The 16,585-nt window shown below is 39.0% G+C and overlaps 1 protein-coding gene across 5 annotated transcripts in view; it reads left to right on the top strand.

Annotated features, from left to right (window-relative positions):
* The window catches only part of MLLT10 (MLLT10 histone lysine methyltransferase DOT1L cofactor), a 136,902-nt gene that overhangs the window by 8,773 nt on the left and 111,544 nt on the right, over positions 1 to 16,585 (top strand). For all 5 annotated transcript variants that reach the window (XM_037384883.1, XM_037384885.1, XM_037384881.1 and 2 more), the window contains exon 3: positions 3,567 to 3,646. In XM_037384883.1, the coding sequence (XP_037240780.1) occupies positions 3,567 to 3,646 (80 nt within the window). The remainder of the gene's footprint in view (positions 1 to 3,566; positions 3,647 to 16,585) is intronic.

Here is a 16,585-nt window from a genome sequence, read left to right as displayed (position 1 = left end):
GGCCTGCTCCCCCCACCCCATTGGCTGTTCTCTTCCCCTTTCCTCCCTCCCCCTTCCCAGCTCCTTCTTGTCACCCATGAAACCCATTTCCCTGTTTGCAGGGTTGTGCCCTTTCGGGTCCGACCTGCCCTGTCATCCTCTATACCTCCGGTCTGTCTCTCTTTTTCCTTATGTGAGACTTCCTATGTTATGATTTTCTATATTAGGGCTGCAAGAAAGGAAGAACCCCCCTTGCAGGGCTCTTCGTCTTGTGCCTTTTCTGTGTCTATGCTTCCAGTCTGCCTTTGCACTCTGTTAACAACCTCAGCTGCAGCAATCCAAAGACTACCTAAAACTCCTTTCCTTCTTTGCAGAACTTCTTACTAATCTCTGTTTTGGCAATTGTTACTTTATTTTGTTCTTCCTGTACTTGATCCCGGTTATCCCTGCCTTTCCCAAGTTAGAAAAAATTAAGGGGCAGCCAGTAGGTGGGAAGGGTTTAGGACTGGAAGAGAGTGGTGTATAGGAAAGACTTGGCTGTCATGTGATTTCTTCTTTTGCCTGCCTTTCCTTGAATGTCATTTGGCTGATGTTTCCTGGTAGATGAAGAGACTTCCTGTTGTGGCTCTGCAGGGGGAGGGTACTTGTCGGAATGGCTGATGCTGGATTTGTTTGGATTAGTGGAGGCTGGTTGGTTGGTGTCCAGCTCAGCTCAGGAGCTGGCATGTTCCCTCTATGTGTGATTGTTTTGTTTCTGTCAGTGGGTTGACCCTTCTTGTGAGAGCAGAGGAAGAGACTGGATTCTGCTGCTTACATTGTAAGAAAGGAAGTTACGACTTTTGCTTTCTGGTAGCAGAAATAAAGAATAAGATGGTAGTTTGTCAGTATCAACTCCCCAGACAGTTCTGTGAACTCTGTGGCTGGCTCCTTCTAGATGGTGAGCAAATTAGAGGAGACAGGAAATCCTAAATCCAGTTCATTAGTCCGAATGCCTGCTGCATATGAAAATACTACTAAGGTGTGCCTCACACTTGGTCTTAAATTGCGTGGAAGATGATATAGTAACTTAGTTTGTTTCAGGTATATGTGCTTTTGTAAGATGACAAGAAATAAGGAGAAATAGTAGCAATTTAATGAGATCTGCAGAAAAATTCAGTTATTCTTGTTAACGTTGGATTGAATGTGGAGGGAGGCTGACAGGATCTGTGAAATTAGCCTTGTTTTGAATCAGTTTTCTGTTAAGAGCTGAGTAATGTTAACCGGTAAGGTAACTCTGCATTTGTGGAATCTTAGAATCATGAAGAAGAACACTAAAACAGGAGTACTCTTAGAAGTCATACCTGAACCACCTGTTACTTTTGTATTATCTTGAGCATCTTCCTTTACATCTAGAGCCTTGCTAATATTTTCAGTGGAAGAATTTGATGATATCAGCAGTTGGAGCTGAAATAGTGGGAATGACAAAGGTCTGTTTTAGGAAGTATACCTAATACAGAGACACACTTCAGTAAATTTGGTACAAGAATATTGAACTTTCTTTAAGGTCAAGGCCAAATCTGAATTTGAATCTTGCAGGAAGTGTGCAAAGTAGTGCTTCGTCTGAATCCAGATGCTGTTGTAGAAGTCTAAGAAAAGAAGAACTGTATGTTTTGATTTACTGTACCATTGATGTTTTACATTTTGCATTTGATGCATCATGTGAATGAAGGTGGTAGAGGGAGCATGTCCACTCTTTTTGTAGTCTTTCTGTAGTAAAAGTAGTGTAGTCCTCATGGTTAAAGCCAGTAGTCCTTATTTGAAGTTCAGGCAGCAGTGTTACCCATAAGGCTTCATTAACTGCATTTTTTGTTATTATAATTTATGTCTAGTTCAGAGGAAACTTCTTTACAAGTGTTTGGTAAGTTGTGGAGGACAAAATCTCTTCATCTGTTTAAAGAAGCTTTGCACAGTAGTGAAAGTATAAACCAAAGGAAGTCCTGGAACTCAATAAACAATGTAACAGTGCATCAGAGCACAAACCTGTGCTGGACTGTTAGGCTGCAGATGTACTCTGTTATATTTGCAGATATAAAAGTACTTCAGCTTTGCTCAGTGCCCAACTCGTGTTGCCTTTGGATCTGATTGCCAGCCCTGTCTGCATTGCATTCTGTGATTAGTTTCTTACTCTGCACTGTCTCTTGCTAATCTAAAGCGTGATTGCACATGTAAAGTCTCCCTCTCGATTTCTGAAGAGGAACTGAAGATCCCCCTCATCAGTGGTTGATACAGACACAATGAAAACAAGTTGTTTTTCCTCATGTTAAAGAACTTTATTGTACAGTAGAATGGGCTTAGAGTCTGTCACTACTTGGATAATGTGTTTGAAAATCATACAACTAATCTTAATATGCCTACATGTATCTATGTGTATAATGGGAAATGATTTCATTGACTTTCCAATGTAGTGGGAAAGACATATTAGCCAGATGGTTTTTATACTAGTATTGCATTACTGGTAGGGTTTTTTTTCCCCCCTTCAGGCTAGCATGAAATCAATATTTTTGTATGTGTACTAGAAGATACTAATTTAATCTCAGCTTTCCTCTTCAGTATTAATTTATCATATTTTTTTTCTCGTTACACACTTAAGCCGAGTCTTCTTGTTTAAGTGACATATTGTTGGCAATTGAGATATCAAAAATACAATGTCAGATTCAGGAATATCTTTCAGGGGAAAATTTTTGGCTTTTTGATTGTTTGTTATTAGTTGTTAAGCCCATACAGATATTAGAATATACTCACAGCACTTATGTTCTTGTATTTTCATTCCCTTAGCAGTTCTTAGTTTCCTGATCTGTGCATTTCAAACATGAAAATTACTGCCAAATTACTAAACTTTTTTTCTGTGGGATTTCTTACCAAACTCATGATTTTTTATATACTATAAAAATATAGATGACAGTCTTGCAGAGAAGTCTGCATGTCTCAAAATCTCTTTCCTAAGGATTTATGTTTTAGCGTGGCTATAGTTGCAACTAATCCTAGTGCTGATGCTCGGTTTAATTTGTATTTACACTCCATATGAATTTTCAGGGGGAAAAAAAAGGCAAACTTTGTATCTTTGTTCAGTTTATTATGGATTTCCTATTTAAACCCAGTTATTTGACTTATAAAGAGTAAGAGAACTTGGTAGTAACTAAGTGTGTTAATATCTTATGACAAAGTCAGATTTGTTAGTTGCTTTTAGTTTTCACTTGAAAAAGATTTTACTATGAATGATTGATGTTTGTTATTGTGAAGTGTTTTACCTATTTTGCTGGTAAATAAATAGCAAAACAGATCACATATTAAATATTGCTGCTTTTGAGTGGTTATATTACTTTTAAGCTAATATTTTTTTATTCAACAAATTTTGCATAAATTTTTAAGTGGAAGCTTGTACTTCATTTCTAGTACCATTGTGATAGGATTTCATATGCAATGCATAGATGTCAACTTGAGTTATTAAAACGACGTGAGATCAACTGATACTAAGCTCTTTTTATAACACTCAGTAGTACTGTTGTGCTGCTTCTGTTTGCTGAAATATTTTGTCTTGTTCAAAACAGCTTGCTATGGAATTGTTCAAGTACCCACTGGACCTTGGTTTTGCAGGAAGTGTGAATCTCAGGAAAGAGCAGCCAGAGTGGTATGTGCTTTGTTTATTAAGTAATGCTAGTTATAATGCTTGTGTGGATAATATTTACTCAGCTATCCCAATAATGGTAGAAAATAGCTTAGTGTTCTGTCATAATTCCATCTAGATACTATTTGGAGAGACCCTCTTTTTTTTTTTTTTAAGTGAAAATACGTAACTGTGTCTTAAGTATTCTGATAATTTCTGTGGGGAGTGTGTGTTTGATTTTTTTAGTAGATTTCTCTCTCTCTCTTTTTTTTTTTTTTTTTTTTTAGTTTTTTGCCCTGACTATTTCAGAGATTGATTTCTTCTTAACTGTGGTGTGGCTTTTGTATAATTTTGTCAGTTTAACACTTTAGTTAGGTAAGGGGGGGAATAAGATCTGTGTCCAGTTTTCTTTTACAGCAACTTTAGATTGCCAGTTGAAAGCTTCAGTCTAGGAACACTTAACCAATAGGTAGTGTTCTTAATTTCAGAATCTAATGCTTACTTGGAATGTGATACTTCTAATGAAGAAACACTTTCTTCCTCTGTCTTCTTAATTTTTTATGTTAAATACGGGGCATTCAGATAATCCTTCTGAGCAATAACAAACCCCCAACACCTTTTTTTCCCCCTCCCTTCTTTTCCCTTGATTACATGAGGGTTTGTTTTGGTCGAACTTGTGTGTTACCAGATCAAGCTGCATGATATCAGGTATCTTTAGAAAAAGAGAATCACGTTTCTCACTACTTGGCACTTTTTAGTTTGTCTTCCAGCAAAAGATAAAGTGAGAGTATTTAGAAAGACTAAGCTGTTCCTTTGCCTCTGAAAAAAAATTTCATATAAAAATGGGAAGAGAGGTGATGCAGCATCTTAGGGCATGTGTAAACTGTTTCTAACTTTGGTATCTAAAGACAAAGCCTGAGACCAAATTTTTAGTTACTGTCAGTGACTGTCAGAGTGTTTATGTGAGCTGTTTGCTGTACCTATTTCCTTTTCGAATATAAAGTACTGCGGAAATGGTAGGGTGACTTAGTGTTGCGTGAATTTTTGGCACAGGACTGAAGAATCTTGTTCCTCTACTTTTTTGCAACTTTGTAGAATCATAGAATGGTTTGGGTTGGAAGGGACCGTAATCCCTTCCTTAGCTGGAAGGTCATCTGGTTCCAATGCCACTTTCATAGGCAGGGAGACCTTCCACTAGACCACAGGTTGCTCAAAACCCCATCCAACCTGTCCTTGAACACTTCCAGGCATGGGATATCCACAACTTTGCTGGGCAACCTGTTCCACTTGCCACTAATGTTTTCATAATGCCCTAGTAACTTAGACTTTGTTAACCTCTTCCAAAGAAAACTTGTTGGTGGGAGTAAGAACGGATTGATCTGCGTGCTCTCCAAATATTTGTCAACAGAGTATCAAAACCGCTGCCCTTTCTAAAGAAAAGCTGTTTCTTTACATGGGAAGACCATCAGCAATGTAAAGTTTTAAGAATAGCATTTTTAATGTTCTTGAGTTTGATATATATACAGGTTGACAACAAAGTTACAAATATATGAGGGGAGAAAAGAGATGGTGGCTAGGAGGAGGATTTTTCTGGTGCACAATAGGGAATTCTCATCAAGATTTAGGATATAGTTATTCCTGGCTTCTCCTGACACAAGGAATGAAGGAGAACTGTACTAAGTTCTAAAATAAACAATGTCTCACTGCATTCTGATAATTTTTTGAGTTTACCAACAAGAATAGCTTTGATAGGCATCATAGTGCTTTTTCTTCACTGTTGGAACTTAAGAAGAATAGTGATGAACTTAACTCAGTGCCTGGTGTATTCTATTCTTGTTTCCACCTAACAGGTTTGGTTTATGGTATGGTTCAGCAAGTTGATTACTAATCTTGTTTTGGGAAAAAAAAAAATCAAAAAAATCTTTCCCATTTGTAACATAGCGTACGTAGGTTTATGTGGTTCTCAACTGAAACTAATTACATGTGAGATAGAACAGATTGATAACAGTTGAAGTTTGAACAACTACTTAGTGAGTTAGAAAGATGGTGTCTTGGAAAAGCCCTTAACATAAAGAAACTAAACTGAAGCTCTGACTTAAGTACGAAAACTGGAACTTTATTGTAACCAGTTTCAGATGCAGAAGTTTTAACACACTTGCAAAAGCAACCGCCTTATCATCGCTGTAGGAGACTGAAGCTTATTTTTCTGTTGGCCTTTTTGTCTAGAAACAAAACCAGAATTAAATTAACCACATTACATTGAACATACTTCTGTTTACTTGTTTTTAATTTTTAAAAAGACCTCAGTCTTGCTCTCTAGCTGTACTTTTCCCTGCTGAAGCTGTATTGTGTGGTTTTGGGAGTGGTTTTTTTTTTTTTCCTTTAAGTTTTTTGTTTTGTTTTAAGCTGTAGTTACTGGAGTTACTGGGCAAAGAAATCTATTCTGGTAAGAGACTAGGGTTAATTACTTGTGCTAAACTTAGTCTTGTTGCAACAACTGAAAGAAATAGACTAACTCAGGAGCAGGTACCTCAAGTAGGTGGGTCACCAGAGAACTTTGCTCAACAGCAGTTTAGAGCACTTGGCTTCCCATATACTTTGAACTAACTGTTACTCACTGGTGTCTACTTCATTCCCTTTCACATGCTGCTGCTGAACTGGTACATATTGCTTGTCAGTGAAAGCAGTGGCTGATAATATATATGTATTTTTTTTTTCCAGCTGCAGAAGCCTACTGGCTGGTTGATTTCTGTGTTTTGAATAGTGAGGTGGTAGCCAGTGTCTTTGGGTTTTGAATGGTCCGCTACTAGTTGGAAAGCACAGTTCCATGCCTGACAAGCCATATTGAGTCTTGGCTCTAGCAGAGTCATGTCTTTGTGTGTGTGAGAGGAACTGCAATTTTTGTCAACCTGAACTGTTTGGATAATGGACTTATTGAGGTGTCTGGTAATTATTTGACTTGCCTTATAATCATGCATATGTAGTGCATAATAAATAGAAGGTTGTAATATGAGTATGCACTTTTTACAATCACTCTTTAAGTTTTTAACTTTACTTGAAAGGTCTTAGTTTTCCCTAAATCAGCTAATTTATCTCAGCTGACCTATATAGTGAGCTTGGAATGTGGTTCTCTTCAAGATGGTGGCAACTGCTCCCAGTTTTGCCTGTGACAGCACCAGCTGTTATTACCCTGCATAGTGGGCCCTTTTGATGTCTTCAGCTGTACCTGAACTTCTGAATCAAAAAGCAGGGCAGATAGATGTTGGTGCAGGAAAAAAGTAATATTAGGATCCCTGTGAGGATGTGTATATATATATGGTGTAGTACGAAAGGGACTTTGTGTCATGACTTTGGAAGTTGGATGGTACATATATGTTGTCCAGGGGCTGATGGTACTGGTATCCAAAGAGAGAGACTATAGAAAAGCTAAGTTTGGGAATTGTAGCACAACTGTTGTTCAAAAAGAGTTTTTTTTCCCATCATCCTGTTATATGCCAAACATCTTTCTTAATGATCTTATTTTAAGAATGATTTAATTATACCCCACTATATATTATGATTAGACAATGTGTTTATGAGCTACTACTATTTGTGCTTATCATGAAGGAGCTGGAATAATCCATGTACTGCCACTGGGCACTACAGAGGCATTCAACATTTGTGCAGTTGGCTTCGTTAGGCTTATTAGCTATGTGTAGATGCTGGTCCTTGTGAATCCAACTTGATTCAGAGAGGCCAGGGTATCTCAGTACTGAACTTCAGTGTTACGAATTCCAGGAAGTTTAACTACCTCAAGCCCAGCTCAGCTTGTACATGTGAATTCAGACTGCTTACGGCATTGCAAGTGAATTAATATGCTGTTGATCTGTTTCGCTGGAATATCTGTATTATAAGCCTGTCATTGCATCTGGAAGGATCAGTTTGGGCTTGGTACGGATTAATGTCGTAAAGGCAGTGTTTTTCCACTTGGCATTTCTGTGTTGTTTTTGATGGGCTGGCTTATGAAGTTGAATGCAGCGCTGGCCCAGAACTGAGTCAGCACATTTGCACTTCACTGCAGCTTGTCTAATAAGCCACCTGGATTTTAGTTCTGGGGAATGTATTGAGGGGGCTGTGACTCCCTGTGGAGCTAGCCACGTAAGATTTGAGATAGTGTTCATATGGATCTCATCTGAATCTAGTATAACTGGAGTCTCTGCATTTGCATGTGTGTTTCTTGGAACTCAGTGCAGAGACTGGAAGGCCATCATTGCAAAGTTCAGTTTAGATCATATAGTACTTAAGGATTCAGGGCTGTAGAAATGCAGCTATACTGTTCACCCCCAAAGCCAGTTCAGGTACATTGCGCTCTCATAGTGATTAGGTTCCTGCTAGTAATCCTGCCAGACCTGAGCTGTTCCTGCATCTGCTTCACAGATGATCCACAGTCTGAACACTTGAGGTTTTTTTATTTTTTATTTAAAATCTTTAATACAAAAATGGTTGTAGTTCTCCAAGTTCCCTTTCTAAAAAAACATTTCATCACATGCATCTACAAGTTTATTATTGTGGAGTTGCTCATAAGAGTTGTATGATGAATGCATAGTTTAATACACCACCTCCAGCATTTATGTAGTATAAAATAACCGTAGGTAGTGTTACTTACCTTTTGCCTAAACAGAATGAGGCACTGTAGGAGGAATTAGGACTGTTGGCTTTCAATGTGTGGACAGGTTTGTGATCAGAGCTCTGACAGCTCTGGTTCAACAGGTTGTCTCCAGGGGAATGGGATCTCTGTGCTTGTGCTTAGAATCAGTTTTGGTGTGGTTATTACACCTGTATCTGTAAACTAGAATGCACATTGATAAATACAGACACAATAGAGGTGAGCTAAACTTAATTTTAGAAGAAAAAAGCCTTGCTCTTTCATTTTTTTTTTTCCTTCAATTTGAAATACTGGCCACAAAATCATTCAGGACTAATACTGTATGCATTCTCTTTGAAGATGCCTCTTGAAATAATTCTTAAAGAAATTTGGAAGGGAATGCTTTTTTAATGTGTATCTAATTTTCCTTAAAGGACATGCGATATAAGAATATTACCACAACTACTTTTAAAAACACTATAACAAGTAGTAGAAAACATGCTTTAGTTTTGAGACTACAATAGAAAAATTGACCTTTGTGCTTTTGTTACTCATGTGGCTTTTACATAGCAGTTGAAAGTAAACTTCTAAAGAAAAGGAAAAGTGACTGTAAAATACAAATTGCTAGTAGATTTTTTTTTAATAAATGTGAGAAACTGCTGCTTATTAGCAAATATCTTCCTGCTTACCCTTCCTCCCCTCCCTAAAAACCAAACCAAACCAACAACACAGTTGTCTTTTATGAATGACTATGCAGCCTGGAAGGAAGTCAGTGAATGATTGTAGCTGGGTAACTGGAGTAAAAAGTCTGCCTAAAGATATTTAGGCACAGCATGTTGTATTGGGTTTGCATGGCAAGGTTTTGGTAGCAGGGGGGCTACAGGGGTGGCTTCTGTGAGAGGCAGCTAGAAGCTTCCCCTGAGTCTGATACTGCCAATGCCAGCTGGCTCCAAGACAGACCTGCTGCTCGCCAAGGCCGAGCCCATCAGCGACAGTGGTAGTGCCTCTGTGCTCACATATTTAAGAAGGGTGGAGGGAAACCCCTGTGCAACAAATTGCAGCAGGAGGGAGGAGTGCAAATATGTGAGAGCAAGAGCTCTGCAGACAGTGGGGTCAGCGAAGAAGGGGGGGGAGGAGGAGGAGGTGGAGGTGCTCCAGGCACTGGAGCAGAGATTCCCCTGCAGTCTGTGGTGAAGACAGTGTTGAGGCAGGCTGTGCTGCTTAGCCCAGGGAGGTTCATGGTGGAGCAGATATCTACGTGCAGCCCATGGAGGACCCTATGCCAGAGCAGGTGGATGCCCAAAGGAGGCTGTGATCCCATGGGAATCCTGTGCTGGGGCAGGCTCCTGGCAGGATCTGTGGACCCACAGAGAGAGGAGCCCAGGCTGGAGCAGGTTTGCTGGCAGGACTTGTGACCTTGTGGGGGACCTGCACTGGAGCAGTCTGTCCTGAAGGACTGAACCCTGTGGAAACGACCCACGCTGGAGCAGTTAGTGAAGAACTGTAGTCCATGGGAAGGACTCACTCATGTTGGAGAAGTTTGTGGAGAACTGTCTCTGGTGGGAGGGACCCCACGCTGGAGCAGGGGAAGAGTGTGAGGAGTCCTCCCCCCGAGGATGAAGGAGTGGCAGAGAGAATGTGTGATGAACTGACTGCAACCTCCATTCCCTGTCCCCCTGTGCTGCTGGAGGGGGAGGAGGTTGAGAAATTGGGAGTAAAGTTGAGCCCAGGAAGAAGGGAGGGGTAAGGGAAAGGTGTTTCAAGATGTAGTTTTTATTTTCTCATTGTCCTACTCTGATTTGGTTGGTAATAAGTTGTTTTTTTCCGCCATGTTGGGTCTGTTTTCCCTATGTTGGTAATTGTTGAGTGATCTCTCCCTGTCCTTATCTTGACCCACAAGCCTTTTGTAATATTTTTCTCTCCCCTGCCCAGCTGAGGAGGGGGAATGATAGAGAGGCTTTGGTGGGCACCAGGCCTCCAGCCAGGGTCAACCCACCACAGTTGTCTTTGGTGCCCAATGTAGGGCATGAGGAATTTGAGGTAAGGATGGTAATTGGGAGAGGTAACAGGCAAAACATGGACTAAACAGAGCTAGAGAGACGAGCGGAATGGTTGTGGGGAATTTCTGTTGTTCTAATTTTGGTGAAGGTGAAACTTCTTTTATTCTGAAATGCTATTGATTTGAGTGATGTGTGTTTCTTGTCCCTTACATAGATGGGTGAGTGTTGTTTGCTTTGCATTTCATGAGTAGGAGGAAATATTTTTTCCTGTTTAGATTGTTTTTTGTATATGTAGTGAATACAGGCCCATAACCTTATTGCACTACGACTCAAAAGATGACAGAATTCTTGGGATTGTGTAGTGTCTGGTCATCAGGAAGTACAAACAGCATAAGGTGCTGCAGAAGTGCAATAGTTTCTGTGCATCTTCCACTCCAGCTGGTGAACTAAACCTGATGCACTGTATTGTGTGCTGTGCTTATCAAAGCATGAGTATTAACACTATTCATGATTGTGTTACGTTTTCCCCTGCTGGTATGCATTCTTGGTTTCTAAATACGCAGCTGAGTTCATAAACTTAACCTGAAGCACATTGTTATAGTGGAAAAGGTGCACTTACTTTTTTCCAGGTTTGATTAGCTGCAGTTTACCCAAATGTACACCTTATTTGTGCAGTAATTTCTAATTAGGTTATGCTGGATACGGATACATAAGAGTATTCAGGCTTTAAAACAGTGTTCCATCACTCAAGTACTACATGGTAAAATTTTTTTTATCATAGATATTAGTATAACAGGTACTTAAGTAAATGCTCTAAAGGTTCTGTGGCAAAATTACTAACCAAAGTGATACTACAGCAAAACATTTTTCATTACAGGAATTGCTTAATTCTTAGGCAGAAATGTGTTGTGACTGTTCGTGTCACTGCTAGACTGTTAAATCACTGGCAGAAGAAGATTCTAAAGTAAGCAAGAAGCTCCTTAGCTGCAAACATGCTAGCATGCATTTTACCTAGGAGTTTTTAGGGTACAGCTGTGGCACGTTGCAGGAGGACACTGAAGTGAACCATTGCATACTTTCTTCAGTTAGATTGAATTGGGTCTGTAGCATACTTTCAGTCTGATAACAAAAGCTTGGGTGTTTAGCTGGAAATCCAGCCAAATGTGACAGGTATTTCTCATAGTCTTCTACAGGGCTTACTAGTTTTAAATATGTTGTGGGATAAATATGTTTATGGCTTTGGACTTCTGAAGTTGAAGTAACTAGATCTTCATACTTGCTGTGTGGTATCACTATGTTACGTTGTACTCTATGTTATTTCTCTTACAGTTACCGTATCTGCATTGAGTAAAAGTATGACTGAGTGTCACCTGTAGTACATAGTGACTGGATGGTCTTGGAAGGATGCTGATTTGCGTGTTGAGTGGCACTAATCTTGTCATAGTCATAGTCTATAGATTTATTATATGTAGTAGATGCTTTTGACAGAGCTAACTGAATCTGCATATGTTTTTATCTGATGCCTTGATAAAGAGAACTAGGTTGAGTCTCTTTAATTTATCCAGGTATAAAACCCAAAATGCTTCAGGTAGTCAGTCTTTTTCTTTTACCTGTCAGCTGTCTGCTTTAAAAAAAAGTTCTTTCCTTCTCCTGGGACAGATGACTGAATAGAGATAGGGCAGAGATTTGGCAAATTTGTCAGTATCAAGAAATGATTATTTGAAGATGGAGATGAATTAATTTCTTAAGTTGTCAAGTTGCAGAACATAGCACTTTCAAAGAGAAGTACTGACAGTATACGTACATTTGCTCTATTAGAGGTGTCAGCCAATTGGTGTTTCTTGAACTTGGCAGGAAGATCTTTTAATTCCTGTTGGATCTTCATTGTGGCTTATAAAGAGGTCTGGTGTGAATCATAGGTTGCAACCATTGGAACTTTAATTTGCTTCTCTTCAGATACCTTTGTTGAAAAGTTTGTGTAGTTAGCTGCTTGCTGACTTCTGCTTCAAATACTTACGTGGTTGCAAGCTGTCATTTATAGAGCCGTTTAGATGAAAATATTGAATGTGAATATTTTGTAGGTTTTTAGGTAAGGTCTTAAAATACTGCAGGTTGAGACTTGATAAGGTGTGTTGCTATCCAGCTATAGTTTAGAAACTCATAAATAAGAAAATGGGGATTTGGCTTTGTAGATAGTCTCTTCATTGGCTGGGCCATGTATTCCTATAAAAGCTTTTGGAAGAAATGTTGTGCAATTCTTCCTTTTGCTGTACTGAACAAGAAAAAAAAAAGTTTTGACTCTGGCAAGTATTATAAAGCATGGGTTGGAAAAAAAAATAAATATCAGAAATAAACTTTATTTAGGAGGTTTTGGAGAAGAATTGGTTTTAAGGAAAAAACACCAAAGAAATGATTAGTGAAATATCAGAGTAAAAGCATTGATGTGAATAGATAGCTTAAGTTTGGTGTGAGTAGAGGTTCAGTAGTTTCAGCAGCATCTGGGAATGCTTGTGAGTTTTATTGGACTTTGTAGAGGCTTGAAGGGCTGAGAGGATGATCTTCTCTGGTTAGTCTTTGTATGTTGGCAGTAGCGGTTTTGCTTCATAGAGAATAGTTTGAAGGGACGAACAGAAAAATGAGATGTCACTGGGTTCTGAGTGCTGGGGTAAGGTATTGCCAGCAGATGTAGACATGGTCAGTCTGGTACGCATCCTGTTGCTAGGTCTGTTTTTGTACTAATTGCCTGTGATTTCTCATCTGTTGATAGAATTTATGCCAAGTATATCTATATTTCCAGTATACTGGTTTGCACTCCTCTGCAAGTATCTGTGGGGTTTTCTTCTTCTGGTTGCCTAATCTTGCAAAAACTGTTTCTTTGTAGGCTCTAAGGCATTTGTTCTTCTGTAGATACCCTCTGAATAGCTGAATTTGAGTTGGGTTTTCTGTTAAGTATAATCTAGTTGTCTGTGGTATAATTACACTTGTATGTGTCTTTAGAATATGGTGTCTTTTTATAGAGGAAGCTATGTTTACATTGGTTGTTTAGTACTGTATTTGCCTGAATTTAATGCAGACCAATCACAAAAATGACCCCAAATGTTTCAAAGTTTACTGGGGGAAAAGAGTTTTTCTTATATTCAGTGTTTTCATTCTGGTGTATGTGTGCTGGTGTTGTGTGTGCCCCCCCCCCCCCGCAATGGGCCAAAACACTAGGGGAAAGAGGGACATAGAAAAGTATAAAAGGCAGATGAGAAAATATAACTTTCCTCTGGAGAAGATGGAATACTGATTTTACACCCTTTGGGGGAGAAGGAAAATAAATAGCATAAACGTTTTGAGCTTAGAAGATAGTTTTCCATCAAAAAAGTGAATGAAGAACATCAACTACTTATATATAGGTAGGCTGATGTATGTGCAGCATTGACATAACTGAAATTTTAGATGTGATTTGTGATCAACTTTGTATCCAGAGCTGCTTTCTAGATATCTGCCCTGCCCTGCCCAGAGTTTTTTTCAATGCATATGTGCTTGCTAGCATTCAGTTGTTTTACACTAACTGAAATAACTACCAATATGGATGTGTTTACCCTTCTAAGCTATTTTTTAAACCTGTACTAAGATACTTTGTATTATCTGAATTATTAGTATATAAGACTTATCTAGCATATTGAAAGTCTATAGGATTGGGAGAGACCATCTTAGATATGATAAAGATCATTAGAGTTGATTTCTGTATGCTTCCTTCTGCTAAGGCCCAAGGGTGAGGCAAAATGGTATGGAATATTGGTGAAGGTAAGTGAAGCTGTACCACAGAACTTGGGAGATGAATACCTGGATGCAGTCAGCTGTGCTGCTGGCTTCCACAGCTACCAGTGAATGGGCGGCAAGGTTGCCAAGAGCAGTGGGGGGTGCCATGGAAAGCCATTGATTAGAAACTTAGGATCAGCTGCGTTGCTTACCTTTGTAAATCTGTCTGTGTACTTTGGGGGAGTGTGTTAAGTTGAGGCATTTTGGTATATACAGAAATACCTAGTAGCATGGTATGCTGTAAAATAGATGTATTTGGAAGCAAATTTAGAAGCAAACCAATAAACCTACTGTTTGGCAAGTGACTCTCTCTTCCTGGGTTAATTTTAGGAAATTCAATGGAGTGTGTGAAGGGTTTGTTTTCACTTAACTGTGAACTAAAACTCACAATAAAACCAAATGCATTTAACCAGTCTACTGTTTGATTAATCCTTAACAGGAGCAATAGAATAAAATGTTTTGTCTGTCAGGTTTTAACTCCTGTTGATGGAAGGATTGAAAGAGATTGAGTGTCAGGTTTTAAGAACTGTGATTTTTGTGTAACTGGCTGTTACGTTATTTGTAACTTTAAGGGTCGGGTATTGCAGTCTCTTACAGTTGTTCTTTCAGTTAAATACTGGGGTTTTTTTGCTGTTATCAAGCAATGTGAGACAGTAGTTCTGTGATCAAAATGTACTTTGGATAAAAAACCTGCAACTGTTCTGGAAGCTTAAGTGTCACGCTGGATGTAGTACAGCTTGGGAGGGAAAATAAGCTTGTAAACTAAAGAGTTTGCGTATATGACTGATGCCGGTTAAAAAACTTGGAATATATGAATGTCAGGGAACTATCAAAACAAAATTGGCCTAATAAATGTCTGTGTGTGGGCCCAAGAAATATGTCTGTATTACTACCAAAATTAAATTAGTCTGTTTCGGGTTTGGTGTGTGGGTTTGGGTTTTTTTTGTTTGTTGGGTTTTTTTGGGGGGTGTAGGTGTAGTGTGTGTGATGACGTTTTGGTTGTGTGTTGGAGTTTTTTGTATTTAAGGCCCTTGGTTGAAATTCCATACTCACTTACAGCCAGCATAGGCGATGCTACCTCCGGAACAGGGTGGTTGTACCCTTGCTCTGTTCCCTATCTGTGTTACTGTGGTGGGGTTTTTTTTGTTTGGTTTTTTTTTTTTTTTTTTTTTTTTTAATCTGGCATTGTTGTTTGTATGGCCTTATGGAAAGATAGCTCAAAGAAGTGATCTGACTGGAAAAGTACTTTGTTTTTAGCTTGCTGATTCAGATTTCCGTATGGTCAAATGAATGCTCTTTCCAGACCAAGGGAGACAGTAGAAAGTACACAGCAGGGGATGGCCAGTGATTATTGGCAGCAGTGTGCAATTATGTTACCTTAAAGCGAGCCTTAAGTAAAGTCAGCTGGAACTGCAGCCTGATTTCTCAGCTAACTTTTAGGAATTGTGGTCTATTTAATCTGCTGCAGATCTTCTTGTGTTATTTAGGTTAACAGGTCATATTGAGACACACTTTATTGCCTCATTGCAATGCTGGGAATCCAGTCCTTCAGGACTTTACTTGGTTGACAGCCATTATTCAGGTGAATGGTTCCATTGGCCTAACTTAGACCAGAATTCAGTAACAGAATTCTTGCACAAGAATTTTGACCTTTGTTTGCTTATAACAAGAGACAGCATATAATGGATGTCTGCAGATGATGCTTTGTGAAACTTGCTCTAAACTTACAGAACCCTGAGGGAAGAACAATGCTATATTCCTACTATTTTTTTCTCCTCTCCTACTTGCATAGTCTTGTTCCTATCTCTCTTTATCTTCCCTATCTACTGCATGTCTCTGCCTCTTTCGCTTCATTTCAACGTAAATAAGGTAGTCTGCTGGATTAAATCAGCTTCTCTATGCTTTTCCTCCATTTCCAGTTGAAAAATTGTTACAGTTAAGTTAACCAAAAGACTTGCGAATTAGATTTGACTAATGTTATATACTGCTGGTTAAGGTAGCTCATAATCCTGGTTAAAATGGAAAGACATATGTTTCTAAAGTGATGGGTGAAAACTTTGTGCCACAATGCTGTGGAGTCAAATTGGACTGTTAAGTAATTCAGTACAGGAAGATGGATTTATTTAGCTCATTCTTTACTTAAGTTATTTTGGTCTTCTTGTCCTGGAACTTTTTTTCTGCTGGTATCTTTAGTGGACCCTTCCATTCTTTTTTTTTAATTTTACTGTTTATTTCTTGGTTATTTTATTTATTTCTTGGTTATTTCTACTTTTTTAATGATGACAGAAAAATTTGTTTCTTTCCCCTTCTGCATGGGCCTCCCATGCTTCTGGCCACTTCAGGTCTCTGCTGGGTGACTTTCTAAAGAATGGACCCCTCAGGAGGCAGTGGGTTTTTCATGAGACCCAGGCAGTTTTGGTTTGGCTGGATGCTGAGATTACAGGATCAGTCATCTTTCACTTAATTAAACCTGCTGTTTATGTAGCTCGGAAGTGAGTTGTTACAGTCGCACTGTCAGACAGTTCCAGCTGC

The sequence above is a fragment of the Falco rusticolus genome, chromosome 4 (assembly GCF_015220075.1).
Source record: "Falco rusticolus isolate bFalRus1 chromosome 4, bFalRus1.pri, whole genome shotgun sequence".
NCBI lineage: Eukaryota > Metazoa > Chordata > Aves > Falconiformes > Falconidae > Falco > Falco rusticolus.
This window is presented reverse-complemented; position numbering and strand designations above follow the sequence as displayed.